This window comes from Heptranchias perlo, chromosome 13 (assembly GCF_035084215.1).
Source record: "Heptranchias perlo isolate sHepPer1 chromosome 13, sHepPer1.hap1, whole genome shotgun sequence".
Lineage (NCBI taxonomy): Eukaryota > Metazoa > Chordata > Chondrichthyes > Hexanchiformes > Hexanchidae > Heptranchias > Heptranchias perlo.
Window position 1 is genome coordinate 58,685,684 of NC_090337.1, and position 20,366 is coordinate 58,706,049.

Sequence of the window (20,366 nt, forward strand, 5' to 3'; positions counted from 1 at the left end):
ACTTTGTCCAATAAACTGCATGTTGAATCTTTAAGTCTGACTCCGAGTGGTGATTTTCCCACAACAACGGCAAGGTTGGAAACTGTCTGGTCCAGTCTCAGACAGTGGCCAGGGAGAGCGATGGAGTCGTTGGCTAGGGAACGAAGTTTGCGGTGGGGACCAAAGACAATGGCTTCGGTCTTCCTAATATTTAGTTGGAGGAAATTTTTGCTAATCTAGTTGGACAAACAGTGTGATAAATCAGAGACAGTGGGTCGAGAGAGGTGGTGGTGAGGTAGAGCTGGGCGTCGTCAGCGTACGTGTGGAACCTGACCTTGTGTTTTCAGATAGAGTAAAGCTCCCTCTACATGGTCCATGGTTGAGATATTGGAGGGCACCTGTGGAACCAAATCCCAGTCTGAGTCAACAGCTTCAAAAAAGGAGAGGAAGGGACAAAATAGACAGAGTAATGCACACATTGTATGATATAGTACTCACACTCACACAAATGTAGAAAATGTAACAAACAGTTTGTTGAGAACAGGATTTTTATTAAAAGTCATTAACCTACATCACATACACACAATAAAATGTCATTTATATGTAACAAGCAGTATGATTACATGCAGAGATGTGCTGCCAATCACAGTGGATACTGACATCTCAACACTTGGAGGAGAGCTGCCGTTTGATGAACAGATGAAACATTCAGTGCAGCTCTCCAACCTACACACCTTCCTCTGGGTTAAGTGAAGGACTCTCCCACAACAACCAACTCAAGAAGGAAAATAAAACCACAATAAATACATTTTAAGAATGGGTTGAAAAATCCAGCTTGTGGCAACCACTTCAGGACAAGAGGGAGAAAGGCTAGACGGACATTGAAGGAAAGGGGAACAAATCTAGGAATTCTTGTGCCAATTATTTGAATATTACAATCTTTTTTCTGCTTTCTCTCTTTCCAATTTGCTTTCTCTCCTGTCCCCAGTTGGGTCTCTCGCACTACTGGATAGCCTGGCTCAATTGCTCAGGGCTTGGCAGGCAACATTCTGCCTGGTTCAAGTGCTTCCCAGGGTTGACTTGACCACCGTCATTCTCTCCCCATCAGGAAGCTTTCACTCAGTACAACTCATGGAATCATACAGCACAGAAGGAGGCCATTCAGGCCATTGTTCTGTGCCGGTTCTTTGTAAGACCTATCCAGTTCGTCCCACTCCCCCACTCTTTCCCCAGAGCCCTGCAAATTTCTCCTTTTCAAGTATATTTCCACTTCCATTTTGAAAATTACTATTGAATCTGCTTCCATCACCCTTTCAGGCAGTGAATTCCAGATTATTACAACTCGCTGTGTAAAAAAAATTCTCCTCATCTCCCCCTTGGTTCTTTTGCCAATTATCTTAAATCTGTGTCCTCTGTTTTACCGACCCTCCTGCCAGTGGAAACAGTTTCTCCCTAGCTACTTTATCAAAACCTGTCATAATTTTGAACTGCAGATTTTTTTAAAGTAATATTTTAAAATGAAGATCAAATGTGATAGTGACACTAACCATTGTCACTGCACTCCATACAAAAACTTCCACAGTGCACACGGTCCCCAGTGGCCAGTGTTTCTGGGTTGGACTGTTAAAAGTGCCTCGAGACCCGCTGCCTGTCATCACTGATGCCCAAAGGCAACAACAACAACAACTTGCATTTGTATAGAGCCTTTAATGTAGTAAAACGTCCCAAGGCGCTTCACAGGAGCGTAATCAGACAAAAAATTGACACCAAGCCAAACAAGGAGACATTAGGATAAGTGACCAAACGCTTGGTCAAAGAGGTAGGTTTTAAGTAGTGTCTTAAAGGAGAGGGAGGTGGAGAGGCGGAGAGGTTTAGGGAGGGAATTCCAGAGCTTAAAGCCGAGGCGGCTGAAAGACCAGCGGAAACCACACAGCCAGATAACTCAACCCACTATAGCTCTCAAACATCCAGAGGTCACTGTAAGAATTCTATGTAGTGGTATATTATTATTTAAATCACATTTCCTATACATTTCATAGTTCTGATCAAGTTTAAAAAATGCTACACCACCCTGGATTCACATACAGTTTGTTTATATCCTGCTCGCACTGTACAACGTAAGCATATAACAAAAGTAAAGCATTTATCTGTCTCCAGGACAACCCAAATATTACAAAAATAACACAACCACTTTACAATTATTTCATTACAAAAAAGGTATGCCAGCTACTTACAGCATTAAAAATGTCTCATCCAGACTGAAAATCATTCACTCACTGCTCCTGACATACAAACTCAAAACTGCTGCTTCCCTTCCATAAAGCAGGTCAGGTCCCCACCGAACTACACTCACTGTGAAGGTCTGTGTGCTCCAAGCAGAGATTAACCAATATGTAGGGGGGTTACAGGCTGAAATCTAACCAAAGGGTTCGGATTGTTTATTAATGAAGAGTGGGGGAGTCCAAAATTAAGGGCCATAAATAGAAGATAGTCACTAATAAATCCAACAAGGAATTCAGGAGAAACTTCTTTACCCAGTGAGTGGTTAGAATGTGGAACTCACTACCACAAGGAGTTATTGAGGCGACTAGCATAGATGCATTTAAGAGGAAGCTAGATAAACACGAGGAGAAAGGATATGCTGATAGGGTTAGATGAAGTAAGATGGGTGGGAGGAGGCTCGTGTGGAGCATGAACACCGGCATAGACCAGTTGGGCCAAATGGCCTGTTTCAGTGCTGTAAAATCTATGTAATGAATAAATGGGAGTCAGTTACAGGCTGGAATATAATTGATGGGTCTGGGTTTTATAATAAAACCATATAAAAAGTAGCTGGAATGTTTCTGAATCTCTTTAATTGGGGTCACAGCCTTCAAAAAAACAGCTGGTGTCTGCCGTGGCGACAACGCAAACTGTTTTAACTTGTGTATTCCAATGATGTACGGGAATGTCCGGTCACGGGGCTGTCAGTGGATATGCCAACTACAACCATGCTGCGTGTCGCCAACAGTCAATCATACAGTCAATTATTGCGATGGCCGATTCACCTTGTAGATCACGCATCAGTCAGACAGAATGCACTCAGCAGTGGACAGTTCACACGCTGACAGGGGTGGTCAGAAGAGATCCCCCCACATCCTCTCCTCCTGTACAGCTGGTGCACAGCAAACCACAAAAGGTGGCAACATTCACTCTGCAAGACAGTGCTGAAGAACGTACTTAAAGAATAAATAGGTTTGTTAATAAAGGCTTAGTTTACAACGTTTTATAAAAAGTTATAAATACTTAATAATTCCGTACAATTCTGAGCTGGTGATAGGTATGGCTGCTTACACAAGGGACGGTTTTCCTGGTTAGCTGTGGTAGATCCGCTTTCAGTTCAGGTTCCCAGGAGCCCTGGGCGACTGCGGTTATTAGTCAGACTCCGGCTTGTCTCAGGGTCCATGAGTAAAACCTCTTCTGCCATGTTTCACTGACAGTTGAAGAAGTCGCAGTGAGATCTCAGTGATAGTTTTCTGACGCACCACTCCGTGCAGAGTTTGACCGTAGCAGGATTCTCGCTTTCACCTTGTTCTTTGCTCTCAGCCTCCCTCGTTGGTGGATGTGAGGAACATCGGGAGTCTGAGGGACATTTGAAGGAGGCTGAGTGCAGCCTGGCTGAAGGCTGGACCCAATGTATAAGCTGGCCATAATTCACAAAGCGGAGTCCTCGCTGTGAGGTTTTCAGTTGCGAGCCATATATCTGAGCCATTGGGTTACGGCAGGAACATAAAACACGATTAAAAGCAGCTAGCTGTGTCCGTCGCAAGGGTTGGAGCGATGACTAAGTGGCATTAATGTCACCCCTTTCTTGTCCATTTTCTCTCTGTCCATCACCCTTTTTCTGTATTGCTCTCTCTCTCTCACTCACCTCAGTACCTGTCTGGCTATGGGACTTCCAAGAGCTTTCTGTCACTGGTAAGCAAGAGAAATCAATGCCTTTATGGAAGCAGCATTCTGAGCAGCAGTGAAAGCCCCTTGTTAAATCTATGGGGCCAAGGTGAGCTACTATCTATCTTTGGTTAAGTTCAGAAACAAAGCAGATCCCTGGCCTGTGAATAACATCACAGCATTTCTTTCTCTGCCTCTAATGCCTAGTGCTTTCAGCTCCATTTTCTTGTTTTATCTGGCCCTGTATATCCTGTCACAGCCTCATGGATGCCATTAACCGGCTCCCCTGCTGCACAGAAGATCCTTGGCCCTATCCAGCTCCTCGTCTGCTTTGAGAGACCCACCTCACTGATTGGCTCTTCATCTGGGCTGAGGGACCCACCCACTAACCAGATGGGCATTTTATTCCTATTTAGGAATTGCTTCCTCCACTGACAGTTCTTCTCTGTTGAACAGAAAGATAACGGAGGCAAGACTGGCTGCTCACTGAGACAGGCTGTCTGTCTCTCTCTCTCTCTCTCGAATAATATTTCCAATCAGCCCTCCTGACCTATTCCTTCAAACTCTGACATCGCTCTTTTAACAAACCAATGCAATGCTTGTACAGCTCTCAGAATCAGCCCCGTCAAAAGTATCTCCTTACTGAAGAAGTGTGGGCTGTGTCAACTCTCCAACCCCCGCTCCCTCAGCCAGCAGTGCTCGCTGATACAGTGAAACATAGGAATAGGAGTAGGCAGCGAGACATATTATTTACAACAAAGCAGTCCTCGAACATAACACTCAAAAAAAAATAATTAAACGATTACATATAAATGCATCAAATAATTAATTCAGATGAAGAACAAGAAAAAAATGAAGTCACCAAAAGGCCCAACAAAGTGTGTTCTGGGCGATTCTTTGATTGAACGGGAGGGCTAAGGAAGGGGGCAGGAGGGTGATGGGTACAGAGTGAGGGCTGGGTCACACATTCCCTGCTGGTTGCAGGCACAAGGTAATCCACTCAGATAAACACAGACACTAACTGGACGAGGCTTCCGTCATCAGTACAGCTTTAAGCCTTACATGTTTTAGATTGGCGCTGGACATTTTAAACCCTTCACAGTGGTGGTGAGTATGCACGGCACGAGCTACCCCACCTTTCTGGGCTGATTGGGAGGATAGTCCAACTGGATTATCCAAGATTTGTTGATTCTTTCCCCGCCATAATTTTCCGGAGCATCCTTGTTTCCCAACGTTTATTTAATCTCACTTAACAGAAGAAAAAGCTTAAAAATAAAGATTTTTTAAAAAAAGATCTGTGCACAGACCGGGAGTACCAATGTCTATTCCACCTCTCCATCATCCCACCCCAATCACTTTGGACTCCATCTATTTTCATCAGGCATTCAAACCCAAAACCCCCTTGACTCGCTCTTCAACCTGTAATGTCCTAGTTTAACAAATCTGTGATCCAGACAGTTCATTCTAAAGTTCCTAGTGATGTAGGGTTTTATTAAACATTATTGCAATTTTAATTTTTAAAAAATTCTCCCAAGCAGGGTCAGAAAATTGAATGCAATAATTGAGTGATTTGGAGTAAATTGAAATGATTTGGGTTTGACTGAAGTACCATACATTGGATCACAGAAGGCCGTAAAGCTAACTGGTCACCGTACAGCACCATTAACCCTTTAATTTCCTCAAAATTCTAAGCATTTAAACATTAATCATTTGCAAAATTACCCTGATATTGTGTCTTCCACTATATTGAAGTGCTGGAAAGTCCTTGGGGGTCGATTTTGACTTTGTGCAATCGTGTAAAACGGATGCTAGTGAATCGGCAGCCCGTTTTACATCTCTCCCGATTATTATTTTCATTGATTTCAATGGCGATAAAACGGGGGAGAGATGTAAAACAGGTTGCCGATTCGCTTTTACCTGTTTTACACTATCGCACAATGTCAAGATCGATCCACAATGTGTGTGGATGTGGGCCCAAGACTGGATCAGGCATGGCTATAATACACTCTTCCGTGGCCTGCTAACACTCACTGTCTCAGCTGGTACATGAAGAATGGCCCCTTGGGAGAGATGTCACAGGGCTACTGGTACCTGCGTCCCCACGCCCCACCCACACCCCACCCCACCCCGAGATAGTGCTTTCAGGAGACAAAGGGAGAACATTTTAGAAGCAGAAGGAAGTGGCAAAGGGACACGTTTAGGAAATGCTACAATGGAATATTGTTCTGTAGGGGACATTAACATCTTACATTAACATGGCGGAGGGTTAAAGCTCACCCGGGGGTGGTGATGCAGGACAGTGCACAATCTGATATTCCAGGGTTGACAGTCAGCTCCACAACTCTCCCTTTTCCGTTCTACTTTCTAAATCTTTTATTTCTCCCTCCTCACCTGTCACATACTATATACATTACTGGGGAATAATTCACAGTATCTGGCCAGGGTATATATACATGGTATATATAAACCACACACTGTATATACAGTACTGGGATATAACCCGCGCAATGGGGTATATATACACGGTATATAACCCACACAGACTCTACACTGTATGGGGAATCATGTACCTCCATTGACTTAACCACTGTTGGGTCTATGATCTGAAGCCAGAAGACCAGTTAGACCCCAAAATCCAATTTTCAGAAATGTAACTGTGGGTTCCAGGGGGTCAAAGTGGAGCAGCTGAGCTACTGCCTATAGGGCATTCTTTGTAAGTGTCAACACAGCAGCAGTGCTCATTACACTGCGAGCTGACCAATCCGATCACTTTAGATCCTTTCTCATGGTCTCAATCTGCCTGCACAAATCCAATATTGAGGCAATGAAACCCAGAAGGCACGGGCTCTGTGGCTGCAGTCCGGAGAACAATAAGAGCTGCTCTCAGTGACAGCCAGCATGCCCTCATACACGGACGGATGACAAGCCTACTCGCTGTCACTCTTGTCAAAGGCAGATACAGTAATCTCCGCTCCGTTTGGTGCTATGCATCGTCCTACACGTCATCTCTGCGGTTGGAGAGGTGGCAGACATTGGCCAACTCCTTTTCAACGAAGCAAAGACTACTACAACGCGCTCGAGGGAACGAAAAACCGCAAGAGACAAGAACTGGGATGGGTGCCTTCTGACCTCAACATGTGGGATCACAGCTCATCGAGCCTGGCCTTCTGGTCCTAACGCTCTTTGTAACTCAGGGTAACCGGCGCTGAGGTTTCACGCGGTCTACATCATGACTTCTATTGAGTCATGTGCAGGCATTAAAGTATTTGGTCCTCATATTCCTCAATAAAGGCAAAATGGTGAAAGAGGAGGACATTAACTAGGGGTCCTTCTACAAGAAGATACCTGCACAGCTCCACTTTACTGGAGTGACGCCACACAGTAGCCACTGATTGGCATCAAAGTGACATAGACTCTCTGATGTGAAGGCCTCAGTCCTGAGCTTGGACAGGGTTTCGGTCTCTTCGATTCGAAGGCCTCTACCACTGAATCAAACAGAAGGCTTCCGCTTGGATTTCCTGCTCCTGGACTTTGGTTCTGAACTTCTAGCTACATTAGAAAGGCAAATGAAAAGGTTTTTTTTTGTATATATGCTGTTTTAAAAAAAATAACGACCGTCTGGAGGACAGATGCTATTGGATCCTAAGATATTATGTCGTAGCACTAAACGTGCCACTCACAGTCCAGTACCCAGCCATGGTTATCTGAGGGATGTGGGTATATGTGCAAATGGCATCACTTTGCCTGCAATGCCACGGTTTTGGTATGCATATCACTGGGGCCTCAACGTTACACAAGAAAGAGATTGTTGATCTATATCTACCATTGTAATAAAACTTTTTAAAAAAGGCTCGATGGTTTGAAGAGTATGCTACAGTAAAACGGTCGTCTAATATAGAACCTGCAGAGGCCGACCCTGTCCCTCCGCAGGAAGTTATAGCGTGGTTGTGTCTCTTTGTCACACAGCATTGGGTGGGTGCTGGAGGTCCCTGGCTCAGGGCCTGTATTTCTCATTGTATCTGTGGATTGTCACACAGCCGTGGTAGGAGATGGGCCTGGGCATGGCGGCCATTGCTGTGATGATTCCCGTGGCTGGGTCGTAGCACGTGATGGTGTCAGTGGCCTCTCCGGTTTCCTTTCTGCCGCCCAGGATGTAGATCTTGCCGTTACACACAGACATGCCGCAACTCTCCTGCACGACATAGAGAAAAAGAGATTGTATCAGATACCCTATACTCTCTGGAGTTTAGAACAATGAGAGGTGATCTCATTGAAACATATAAGATTCTGAGAGGGCTCGACAGGGTAGATGCTGAGAGGCTGTTTCCCCTGGCTGAAGAGTCTAGAACTCGGGGTCATAGTCTCAGGATAAGGGGTCGGACATTTAAGACTGAGATGAGGAGAAATTTCTTCACACAGAGGGTTGTGAATCTTTGGAATTCTCTACCCCAGAGGGCTGTGGATGCTCAGTTGTTGAGTACATTCAAGGCTGAGATAGATAGATTTTTGGACTCTAAGGGAATCAAGGGATATGGGGATCGGGTGGGAAAGTGGAGTTGAGGTAGAAGATCAGCCATGATCTTATTAAATGGAGGAGCAGGCTCGAGGGATCGTACGGCCTACTCCTGCTTCTGTTTCTTATGTTCTTATACAAGCCTCTATAACAGACCATGCATGACCAGCATTATCTGTTACTGGGGTAACAGTGAATGAGTCAACAGGTTTATGTTGACGCTGTAAGGTCTGATTTTAACAGCGTACCTTATCATTCCATCTTTTGGTAAGATTAATTCCTGATGACTTCCTTATGGTAAATGATCCCCAATTGGATATTGGAGTTACTGAGCGTCAGTGTGAGGGAGCTGGATCAACATTGGTAGAGATACAGTCAGTAACACAGGGAGCTGGCTGGGAGGGGTCACTGAGTGACAGTGTGAGGGAGCTGGATTTACATCGGTAGAGACACAGAGATATTAAACTTCAGCAACTTCCTCTCATACTGGGCTTAGCAACACATCCCAGGCACCACTCAAAACAAATATATTCTAAGAAAATTGAACAGAAAGAAAAGCATTGAACGAGATGGGAGAGGCATGAATAATTCACCAGCTTTTCAGGCTGATTCAGTAGCAGCTATTGAAGGTACTCTGTTTCTCTCTATTCCTCAATGTCTCTCTCTATCTGACTATCTGTTTGTCTGTCCATCACTCTGTGTGTGTCGCTGTCCGTTCCCCTCTGTCTATGCATGTCTCTCTCTTTCTCTCATCTGGTCTTGCTCACTCTCATTCACATCAGATATTTAAGCCTAGACAGTGAATGGTGACAGACTGTCGAACTGCAGGCAGCCACTGAGGCCTAGCCTGATCCTGCCCTCTCCGGATATCCATACACTGGCATCTTCCAGCATGGATCCCTGGCTCATGGTCAAAGGAACAGTGGCTGATTTTCCACTCCCTAACCCTGGAATTTGGGCTGGGATTTTCTGCTTCAGCATTCTTGGCACACGCTGGGAGCAGATATTGGGAAACTCTGCAACCCCAGCCCTTGATAGTCTCAGCGTTAAAAGGAATAGTTGAAAAATCACAGGCAAGAGGTGTCGAATTTCCTACGTTACGCTCCCAGCATTCACCAGATGCACTAAAGCAGAAAATACCACCCACTGAGCCCCATTCTATCACCCCTACTGCCAGCAGACTTAAATCAGCTAATTCAGCACAGAAAGAGGAGAGAACCGGGGATGAGGGGGTGGACATATGAGAGGTTGAGTAGATTGGGACTCTACTCATTGGAGTTCAGAAGAATGAGAGGCGATCTTATTGAAACATATAAGATTGTGAAGAGGCTTGATCGGGTGGATGCGGTAAGGATGTTCCCAAGGATGGGTGAAACTAGAACTAGGGGCATAATCTTAGAATAAGGGGCTGCTCTTTCAAAACTGAGATGAGGAGAAACTTCTTCACTCAGAGGGTAGTAGGTCTGTGGAATTTGCTGCCCCAGTAAGCTGTGGAAGCTACATCATTAAATAAATTTAAAACAGAAATAGACAGTTTCCTAGAAGTAAAGGGAATTAGGGGTTACGGGGAGCGGGCAGGGAATTGGACATGCAGCTGAGTTCGGATCGTTCAATGCCCTGTGGGTGGCGGAGAGGGCCCAGGGGCTGAGTGGCCGGGTCCTGCTCCTACTTCTTGTGTTCTTTAGATTTGAGGTTAGGATCAGATCAGCCATGATCTTATTGAATGGCAGAGCAGGCTCGAGGGGCCGATTGGCCTACTCCTGCTCCTATTTCTTATGTTCTTATGTTCTTCCCACCCTGTACAGAGCACAGAGCAGCAGCACCTCTCTATTTCTGATCATTTTAGGAACAGCAGGATCAAATGACATGTTGGACACTTTCACAGTGTAGATGCGGAGGAGGGGTTGCGTGGTTACCTGTCTGCTGAAGGTATTCACCACGTGCATCCAATAGTCCTCAATTGGATCGTAGCAGTAGATGGACTTGGTCAAACCCCCGGCCACATACACAATGTTGTTCAGGGACACTGCGGTGATGCACCGTTTAGCAATGGGAATGGGCGCACGCAGCAGCCAAATGTTAGTGGTCGGGTCGTAACACTGAACCTGTCAAAGAGGAACAGGGAAGTCAATAAATGCACTGGTACTGTAACAAACACATGAATACATATATAGGTACTGTAAGAAACATGTGAATACACACAGGCCTACTGTAACAAACATGTGAAAGCATTCACAGGTACTATAACAAATGCACAAATGCATGTAGGCACACTGTAATAAGCATGTGAAAACATACACTGGCATTGTAACAAGCACTTTAACATATACTCGGGTACAGTAACAAACATATGAATGCATACTGCAACACTTCACTTTGCAATATATGCACTTTACAGCAGGTATTACTAGATAGTGATCAGGAGTGGCTGATTTTCTGATCCTAGCCTAAGGGCATTGAGGACAGTTGCAGAGACCCTGGTCTAAGATCGGCTAACAATCGAGACTGGGAATCAAACCTGGGGTGCTCGTGGTCTCTACAGCTCAGTACCACAACACTTGGTGCAGTTTCCCACATTGTAATAACTTATCACAGAATTCCTTTGTAGCTCTGTAACTGTTGGTAATCACCAGGCACGGAGCTCACAATTTCCTGCTCATTTACGGATGTAAAATTCGAGGGTGGTGTGCCTGCGATTTCCTGGTTAGTACGGCGAGCAGCTGAGGCTCCCCGGCAACAGGGCGAACTCGGAAAGTCAGCTCCAGTGTGTCACAATATCATGACAGGTTACTGAAGAAAGAATGGAGGAGAAAACAGCACCAGTCTACACATGCAAACAACTGGCGTAAGAGAGAGGCGAGAATAGAACCTATTATAGAACTGAACCACAAAGACCAGAAGATCACTGGTTCCATTCCTGGTCTTTACTGAGCCTGTTGATCTCAGCTGATTGCAGCAGTAAGCATATTCCAATTAGATTCAAAATCCTTGGGTCTGGGAGGGTAAAAATCAGTCAGATCACTGTCTGGTATCTCTCGCTAAACGTTGTGCGTGTGTGTGTGAACGTAAATGTGTGTGAATGTGTGGGTGAGCATGAATGTGTTGTTAATTGTATATATGTGATTTATATCAATTAGTGTTAATTGTATTCAGGTGATGGGTATTAATTGGGGACTCTCTTGTATCCATTTATAGGAGGGTGTGTAATGTGGAGCTCCGTGGATAAAGGCTTGGAAGCAACTGAAGACCAGGCTCTAGTATTCAATCCTTCACCACCTGGCTATCCAATTTATAACATGTGTGAGTGTGTATGTGTGAGACTGTGCATCTATGTATGTCTGAGTGTGTGTGTGTGTGTTTGTGCGGTTGCATGTGTATGTATGTGTGCACATGTGTAAATATGTGCGAGTGTCTGAGAGAGCGAGCACGTGTGAGAGTCTAGAGTTGGGTATGAAATGTTAAAATTATACAAAGAAAATAATGATACATCGAACACACAGTACACATGCTCAGACACATGCGTGCACCACCTTTTAAACATGGAGTGACTCTCTCCCTGTTTGATACCTACCTTATCAGAGCATGTGTTGTCATCAGGCCCTCCTCCAATCACAAAGAGTTTACTGACACAGCTGACCACAGCCGGGGAGCTGACCGCTTCCTTGAGGGGAGCAACCTCGATCCAGCGGTTGGAGAAAGAGTCGTAACATTCGACACTGCTCAGCCGATTCTGACCATCATAGCCCCCCACAGCATACAACTGGAATGGGGCAGAGTAAAAGAAAACTGATCAAGTCAACAGAAATCTTTTCAAAGTAGCTTTCACCAGAGTCCCTGAAAAAAAATGGGCAAGCAGGCCTTGGCTCCTTGCCTCAAACCCCAATTCCCAAAAAGGATCTTCCGTTATAAGCCCCCAGCCATCAGTAATTGAACCACACGTACTGTTGGGCACACTTAGAAATGTAGGCCAGGATTTTTCACAACTGCACTGGCCAGGCCCAGATTTCACTCCTCCCCCCACCCCCGTAGTGGATGGACAGGAAATGGTGGGCTGGAGATTGTGAACAAAAAGTACTGTGGGGGAGGGACTTGTACCCTGACACTGTTGGGGAGGGGGCTCGTATTTTGGTACTGCTGAGGAGGGGGCTTGTGTTCTAATAGTGTTGAGGAGGGGGCTCGTGCCCTAGTAGTGTTGGGGAGGGGGCTCGTGTTCTAATAGTGTTAGGGAGGGGGCTCGTGACCTAATAATGTTGGGGAGGGGGCTCGTGTTCCAATAGTGTTGAGGAGGGGGCTCGTGTTCTGGTACTGTTAGGGAGGGGGCTTGTGTTCTAATAGTGTTGAGGAAGGGGCTCGTGTCCTAATAGTGTTGTGGAGGGGGCTCGTGTTCTAATAGTGTTGAGGAAGGGGCTCGTGTTCGAACAGTGTTGGGGAGGGGGCTCGTGTTCCAATAGTGTTGAGGAGGGGGCTCGTGTTCTAATAGTGTTGGGGAGGGGTCTCGTGTTCTAATAGTGTTAGGGCGGGGTCTCGTGTTCTCATAGTGTTGGGGAGGGGGGCTCGTGTTCTAATAGTGTTGGGGAGGGGTCTCATGTTCTAATTGTGTTGGGGAGGGGGCTCGTGTTCTCCGAACACTAAAGATGTTACCATTGTGCCTTTGGCTCACTGGTCTGTCGTGACACAGTTTACAGACAAGGACAGCATCTGGTTACATTTTAATCTGCTTACCCGCTGGGACTTTGCACACGGCTCTCAAACATTGGAAGCAGCTGTACACAGATCCCCTTTCCTACAAATTAAAGGTGGTGGAGATGAGATGCCTCACAGTGTTTAAGTAGCATGGGGGTGTTGCCATGACAACCCACACAGCAGCAACATGTGCTACGTCATCCACTATCAATAAAGTTTCAAATATCCCAGAATTTTAGTTTCAAAGATACCACAATTACACACGTCAGTCTCAGTGGCTCAGTGACTTCTGCATCTTTGCCCCAGTACATAAAGGGAGCAGGATGAAAACAGAGAGCTCGAGCTCGAGCTGAATGGCCTCCTCCTAAGTTTTCCTATGCTTCCCCTGGCAGCCTTCTCAACTTCAGCGGATTTCCAACAGGAAGAGCCGACAAAACAAACAATCACCTTATTTTACTGAATCTCTCTCATTTTCAAGGTAAGGGATGTAAGCCGCAAGGGAAAGGAACACTTTATACATTTAGACCTTCCCCACATAAAGCAGTTATCAGGTACAGCCCGGGTGAGATACAGAGTAAAGCTCCTTCTACACTACCCCGTCAAACACTCCGTGTGTGTGTCTGGAAGCAGGAAATACCAGAGGGCTGAAGGCAGAGACATATGAGGGGCTGAGAGATGCCCTAAAAACAAAGTCAACGAACAGTGCAGAGAGAGAGAGAGAGAGAGAGCACAGTCCAACGGGCAGTCTGCATCACTCAACCAATGCAGTACAAGGCAGGTAAGGATAAATTTGTTTATGTTAATGTCTAAACAGTTATTAGGTATTTTTGGCAGTCAAAAGTTTTTTTAAAACCTGTCATCTTTCTTTAAGCCACAGTAACCGGTTTGAACTTGTTGCTGTTTCAAGTTTACAGATCCAATGTCACTGAGAGGACCCAGAATATTCCAGGTGATTAGCACATGTTATTGGCTGATGCAGTAGCCTATCAGGGAGCCTCTGGCGTACCTGTTGCTAGGTGTTGGGGTTCTCCCTTCAAACCTTAATTATTTTCAGCCTCCTCATTTACCATAACTGCATCGGCCGACTCACCACAACCTGTGCTGACTTTTGAACTGAGACCAGCACAGGAAAGCAGGTTAACAGAAGTAGAAGGAGGGTGAACCGGGAGAGGAGAGGAAGGCAGGGGCCCTCGATTTGTGACCAACTCCGGGGTCCTGCACGGGCTTCACAACAACAGTGTTCAACTATTAACCCCTCGATGCCTGCTTGGTCCCTCCCGATATTCTTATGTTCCCAAGAGCTGCCTTGGTCTCAGTGGTCGGTGGTGGTGGTGCTGGGCCTTCTCCTTGAAGCAACTGTGTTACAACTGAGTGGCTTGCTAGGCCACTTCGGACGGCATTAGAGAGTCAACCAGATAGTGCGGGAGTGGAGTCACATGTAGGCCAGGTAGGGGTGGCAGGATCACTTCACTGAAGGACATTCGTGAACCAGTTAGGTTTTAATGACAAAACAGCTGCTTTCATGATCATATTTTTCTGGTGCCAGCCTATGAATTACCAGATTTACACCTAATCTCATAATTTTGCAGGATGAGATTTGAACTCCTGCCCTCTGAGTTGGAAGTCCAGGCCTATAACTACCATGCTACAGTACCTGCCCTAATCGCACATTAACAGTGAGAAACTGCACTCAAAGGGAATCCGGGTCACAGATCTGATTCTCCTTTCAATGCAGCTCCCCAGTGTTGAAACAGGTTGAGTGGATTTACTTGTGTGGCAGCAGCAGAAATTAGGTACCTAATAAAAGGCATAACCTTGTTTTATTCTGACATTTAGGAAACAGAATGACAAGTTAGCCCAGCCCAAAAGAAACCATTTCTTCTCCCCTACTCCCTCGCAGTTGAATCAAGGGAAGTCAACTTATACATCCACCATCCTCCTCCATGTACCTACGGGATGCACTGCAGCAACTCGCCAAGGCTTCTTCGACAACACCTCCCAAACCCGCGACCTCCACCTACTAGAAGGGCAAGGGCAGCTGATTCATGGAAACACCATCACTGTTTCCTCATCGTCACTGGGTCAGAGTCCTGGAACTCCCTCCCTAACAGTACTGTGGGAGGACCTTCACCACATGGGCTGCAGCGGTTCAAGAAGGCGGCTCACCACCACCTTCTCAAGGGCAATTAGGGATGGGCAATAAATGGCAGCCTTGCCAGCGACGCCCACATCCCAAGAATGATATTTTTTTAAATGGCGCAGAGGGATCAACAGAGTGAGACTATCTGGGGTTAGGGTTAGGGTCAATGAAACTGCTTCTGGGCACTCGAGACTTATTTTCAGACTGGTGGTGGACAATTTTGTTTTATCATCTGACAAGTGTTCGGTACAGTGTAAACAGCTGACGTAATGTTGGTGAGGACTCCAAGGAGTATTTCTAAAGATTGGCTTGTTCTCTTCCTGATTGAGGCCTGGATCTGGAAAGCAATGGGAATCATTCCTCGACATGGTCTCGTCATTCACTCTGCTCAGTCTATCAGGTGACATGTCACACGCCTTTTGCTTTTGTGGCCAAATCATTCCCAGTCTCAAAGTAGCAGCCGGTTCTGGAATGTTGCACAATCCAGTGTCCTACATGGAGTTGGAATTATGAGCTCTCTGATTGAGGCCAAACTAGGTGACAATTTTGAAGTCCATCTCTGTGGCCTTTGCCGAGTCAGCTGATCTCAGGTGGGGCAGCAGTAGGCGGTGCTACCATTGGCCTCAATACTCTCGAGGTCAGGAAGGGTTCCTGTTCCTGATTGCTGTCCAATGGCTCCTGCTGGAAGGACCTGTGCGTGGACATCCGCTGAGGGCAGGATCGGGATGGTCAAATATCCTGTGGACACTCACTGACTGGGCTCACACATGACGATCGGCCAGTTGAGTGAGGTACTGGAGGAGGCCCAGTACCTGTGGAACCCAAACCCCGGCAAGAGTTGGAGCCTTCAGGAGAAGAGGGGGAGTAGTAGAAATCTAGACCTCTCTCCCCCAAAAGGCTGTGGATGTTGGGATAATTGGAGCTTTCAAGACTGTGGTCGATAGATTTATGTCAGGTAAGGATATCAAGGGATATGGAGCAAAGGCGGGTAAATAAGGTTGAGGTACACAACAGCCATGATCTAATTGAATGGTAGAACAGGTCCAAGAGGCTGAATGGCCCTATTCCTATAAGGTAAGAAAATTTAAAGGGAAGTTTGGAGGGGAAAAAAAACTAAATCTGCAGTGACTACAAAAGGGCCCTTTAAAAGCAGTGCAGATGGAGGGAGGCACTGCCCCTTTAATAGAGTCAATGAACAATTTGGGTGAATTTATGAGCCCAGAGTTTTGGCAGAATGTTGAGCAGTACCTGTAACCAGGATCTTTCAGCGGAGCATCAAGCAAGCGCACGGCACTCTCTACGTTGACACACCAGCTGTCAACGGGCTTCTGTTTACATTGAAGATTAAACAGGCTGAGCAGGATCTGCCTGATTCATTCGTCCCACAGAGTGCGGGCCATCTGTCCTGTCACTGCCAGAGCCTTGTGCTCGCCACCACTTCACTACTTGAGACGAGACCCTGAGTCAGATGTTCCATCATCGCGCAGATCTATTGACCTGCCCAATCCGCTGATGTCAGTACCGTTAATGCCCCCATCGCAACCGCATTGATTCCATTTTCTTTTCTTGCAATCTTCTCCCTTCTTCTGGGGAATACACCGACTGTTTTGGGGGTAAGGTCCCGCAGAGGCTGATCGTATCTCGACATCTTGTGCAACAGTCTTCAGTTGGCGTATTTTCAACGGGAGTTTCGGTTTCAATACGCCTGCTCAAATATGGGTGAGTGCACCCAGTGTCCACTGTCGTTTCCAGAGCAAAGTCCTGGAAGTAATGGTGACCAGTGGAACGGTGCCTCGGCTGATTCCTCCCACTCCCCCCGTCCCCCGACCCCAGTACTGCCTGAGGGTAAGTGGCAAAGGGGAAGACAATCTAACTGAGGGGTAGATCTTGACTTTGTGCGATGGTGTAAAATGGGTGACAGCGATTCGGCAGCCCGTTTTACATCTCTCCCGATTGAAGTCAGTGGAAATAAAAATGGGGAGAGATGTAAAAGCGGGCTGCCGACTCGCTATCCTCCGCTTTGCACCATCGCAAAAACTCTACCTGAATGTCCATGGGCTAATCCGAATCTGTCCTCACCTGACACCCACACTTTCCAGCGGTGGTCACTGGATAGTGCTCAGATGGGGGAGCCTTGGATGGGTTTACCCCTCCCTAATCCAGTCGCACTGAGCCCAACAGTAACACCCCAACTGCTGCCCTAATGGGGATCAACTAACTCATCAACAACAACTGGTATTTACGTAAGAAAGAGCTTGCATTTATATGGCGCCTGTCGCAACATCCAGAAGCAATTCACAGCCAATGAAGTACTTTTGAAGTGTAGTCACTGTTGTAACATAGGGAAACATTGCAGCCAATTTGCGCACAGCAAGGTCCCACAAAGAGCAATGAGATGAATGACCCAACAATCTGTTTTAGTGATGTTGGCTGAGGGATAAATGTTGACCAGGACACCAGGAGAACTTCCCAAATAGTGCCATGGGATGTTTTCCGTCCACTTAAGAGGGCAGACTTGGTTTAACTTCTCTGAAAGATGGCACCTCCGACAGTGCAGTACACGCCTGGATTATGCACTCAAGTCTCTGGAGTGGGGCTTGAACCCACGACCTTCTGACTCAGAAACAAGACTGCCATTTATGTAGCACCTTGAATGTAGAAAAATGTCCTAAGGAGTTGCGCAGAATCTTAAGAAAAAAAAATGGATTGCGAGCCAAAGAAGGACATAATTAGGAGGCAAAAAGCTTGGTCAAAAAGGTGAGTTCTAAGGAGGTGGAGGCGTTTAGAGAGGGAATCCCAGAAAGGCAGGTCTAGGCAGCTGAAGGCACCACTGTGAGTGGGAGAGAGGGGGATGCACAAGAAGAGGCCAGAGTCAGAGGAACAGAGAGCTCGGAGTGAAGGGAGGACCGCTACACTGGAGGAGGTTATGGAGATAGGGAGGAACAAGGCTCAAGCTGAAGATCAAACACAGGATCCGCTGATCTGTACCACACTCGTCAGTGCACATCCCCACTTAGCCATCAAAGGAGCTAGTTCAGAGCTATTTTTTAAAAAAACGGGTTCAATGAATTATCATTCACTTCAACTTTGATTTTTTTCTTGTCGCATCTTTTGAACTAACATTTGTGTTTCATTTAAGCAAAAGACAAAAGCGTGTTTTTAAAAGTTTTTGATTTTTTTTTAATGTAGTGTTTAGCTGTGTTAGAGTTAAAAAAAAAAGTTGATTTAAAGTTTCGTGTTACCTTGCCAAGAAGGACGGCCATCTTGTGGCGCCACCTGCCTTTGTTTAAAGAGGCCACTCGCATCCAGATATTCAGCTGGGAGTTGTACATCCACACATCACGGCTGTTGATTCTGCCACCTGTTAAACACAGAGAAAGAAAGAGACTGAATACCAGGCTTTAGTTTGACTGGAAATAGGGCCTGTGCTATATTTTTATTATCTTTAACCTCAGGCCCTAATTTGACTGGAGACGGGGCCTGCGCCAAATTTTTACTACCTTTAGCCTCAGTCCTTAGTCTGACTGGAGATGGGCCTGTGTTAGGTCTTTATTACCTGTGGGAAATGCGAAGAAGTTGATAGTTGCACAGACTGGAACAAGCTTTTTTTAAAAAAGAAACAGCATTCAATTTTTCGAGGATTACATTCGGTTCCATAATAGAATGTATTTTTGAGCTATATTGTCAGGACTTCTTGGGAAAGGCCATCGTCAACCATCGGCACACTGACCAAAAGGCTTCGTTGCTCTTCTGAAGCACACTGAAAATTTTGCGTTTGTTTCTCCAGGCCTCGGTTTGACTAGAGATGGGGACTCTGTTAGAATTTCGCACATGCCAACCTAGAAAACAAGCAAAAGCTGACCAGCAGCTGCAAAAAAGCTGACAACTCAAGGGCAGCCCGGCCCGTGAAAACCAGGAGTCACATAGGGTTTGGAACTTAGGCCCAACATTCCTTCCCTTGTATTGGAGGAATAAAAACCTAAATACAGGAAGGGCTGAAGGGAAATCCAAATGTTGAAGACTTAAAATTGGTGATGCATTCTGGTTGATTTTTAGCACTTTTGTATTTCACGATTACTAAACTTTTTTTAAAAAGCAAAAACAAAAGTGACGTTTGGATTTTCAGCAGATCAACCTGACCATCACTTCCTTAAACGTGACCTCAGCTCTCCCACATCCAACTCCCCTCCCCCTACCCTTTGACCCAGGGTTTGTACATGACATGCAGAGGTCCCGAGAGCGGAAATTGGGAAAAGGTGACATGAAAACAAAACAGAAATAAAGGCACTGACTCGGAGGAAATGAGCTGGTGAACTCCTGCCGTCCTGTGCTAACAACAACAGAATTCCGAGGCAAATTCTAGAGTTCATGTTGTTACCTCAATGTTCTCATAAACTGTTATACAAATTAGATTATGATCTGCTAACTGTCACAAAACTGTCATAAACTCTACCTTACCTCAGAAATAGAACCACTCTCGATCCCGGGAACACTGATGCATTCGTTCTGAGATTGGGGCCTGAACTCACACGTAAACACACAGAACCCTATAACTTATCCAATGTCTGCTAGTTCCTCGATAGTGTAGGTGCAGAGAAACTATTTCCTCTGGTGGGGGAATCAAGAACAAGGGGACATAACCTTAAAATTAGAGCGTGGCCATTCAGGAGGGAAATCAGCAAGCACTTTTTCATACAAAAGGTAGTGAAAATCTGGAATTCTCTGCCCCAAAAGGCTGCATATGCTGAGGGACAATTGGAGCTTTCAAGACTGAGATCGATAGGCTTCTCTGACTACAGGCGTGGTGCCGGAGGATTGGAGGACTGCTAATGTTGTACCGTTGTTTAAAAAGGGAGAAAAGGATAGACCGAGTAATTACAGGCCAGTCAGCTGTACCTTGGTGGTGGGCAAATTATTGAAAACAATTCTGAGGGACAGCATAAATTGTCATTTAGAAAGGCACGGGTTAATCGAGAACAGTCAGCATGGATTTGTTAAGGGAAGATTGTGTCTGACTAATTTGATTGAATTTTTTGAGGCGGCAATAAGGAGGGTAGCGTTAGATGTAGTCTACATGGATTTTAGCAAGGTTTTTGAAAAGTCCCACATGGCGGACTGGTC

The 20,366-nt window shown here is 45.9% G+C and overlaps 1 protein-coding gene across 1 annotated transcript in view; it reads right to left on the bottom strand.

Moving 5' to 3' along the window:
• Positions 1 to 509: 509 nt before the first annotated feature.
• The window catches only part of klhl24a (kelch-like family member 24a), a 37,891-nt gene continuing 18,034 nt past the window's right edge, over positions 510 to 20,366 (bottom strand). Inside the window, exons 4-7 of the mRNA XM_067995548.1 lie at positions 18,488 to 18,606; positions 11,994 to 12,182; positions 10,339 to 10,527; positions 510 to 8,101 (exon numbers count right to left, since the gene is read on the bottom strand). Of these exons, the coding sequence (XP_067851649.1) occupies positions 7,904 to 8,101; positions 10,339 to 10,527; positions 11,994 to 12,182; positions 18,488 to 18,606 (695 nt within the window). The 3' untranslated portion in view covers positions 510 to 7,903. The remainder of the gene's footprint in view (positions 8,102 to 10,338; positions 10,528 to 11,993; positions 12,183 to 18,487; positions 18,607 to 20,366) is intronic.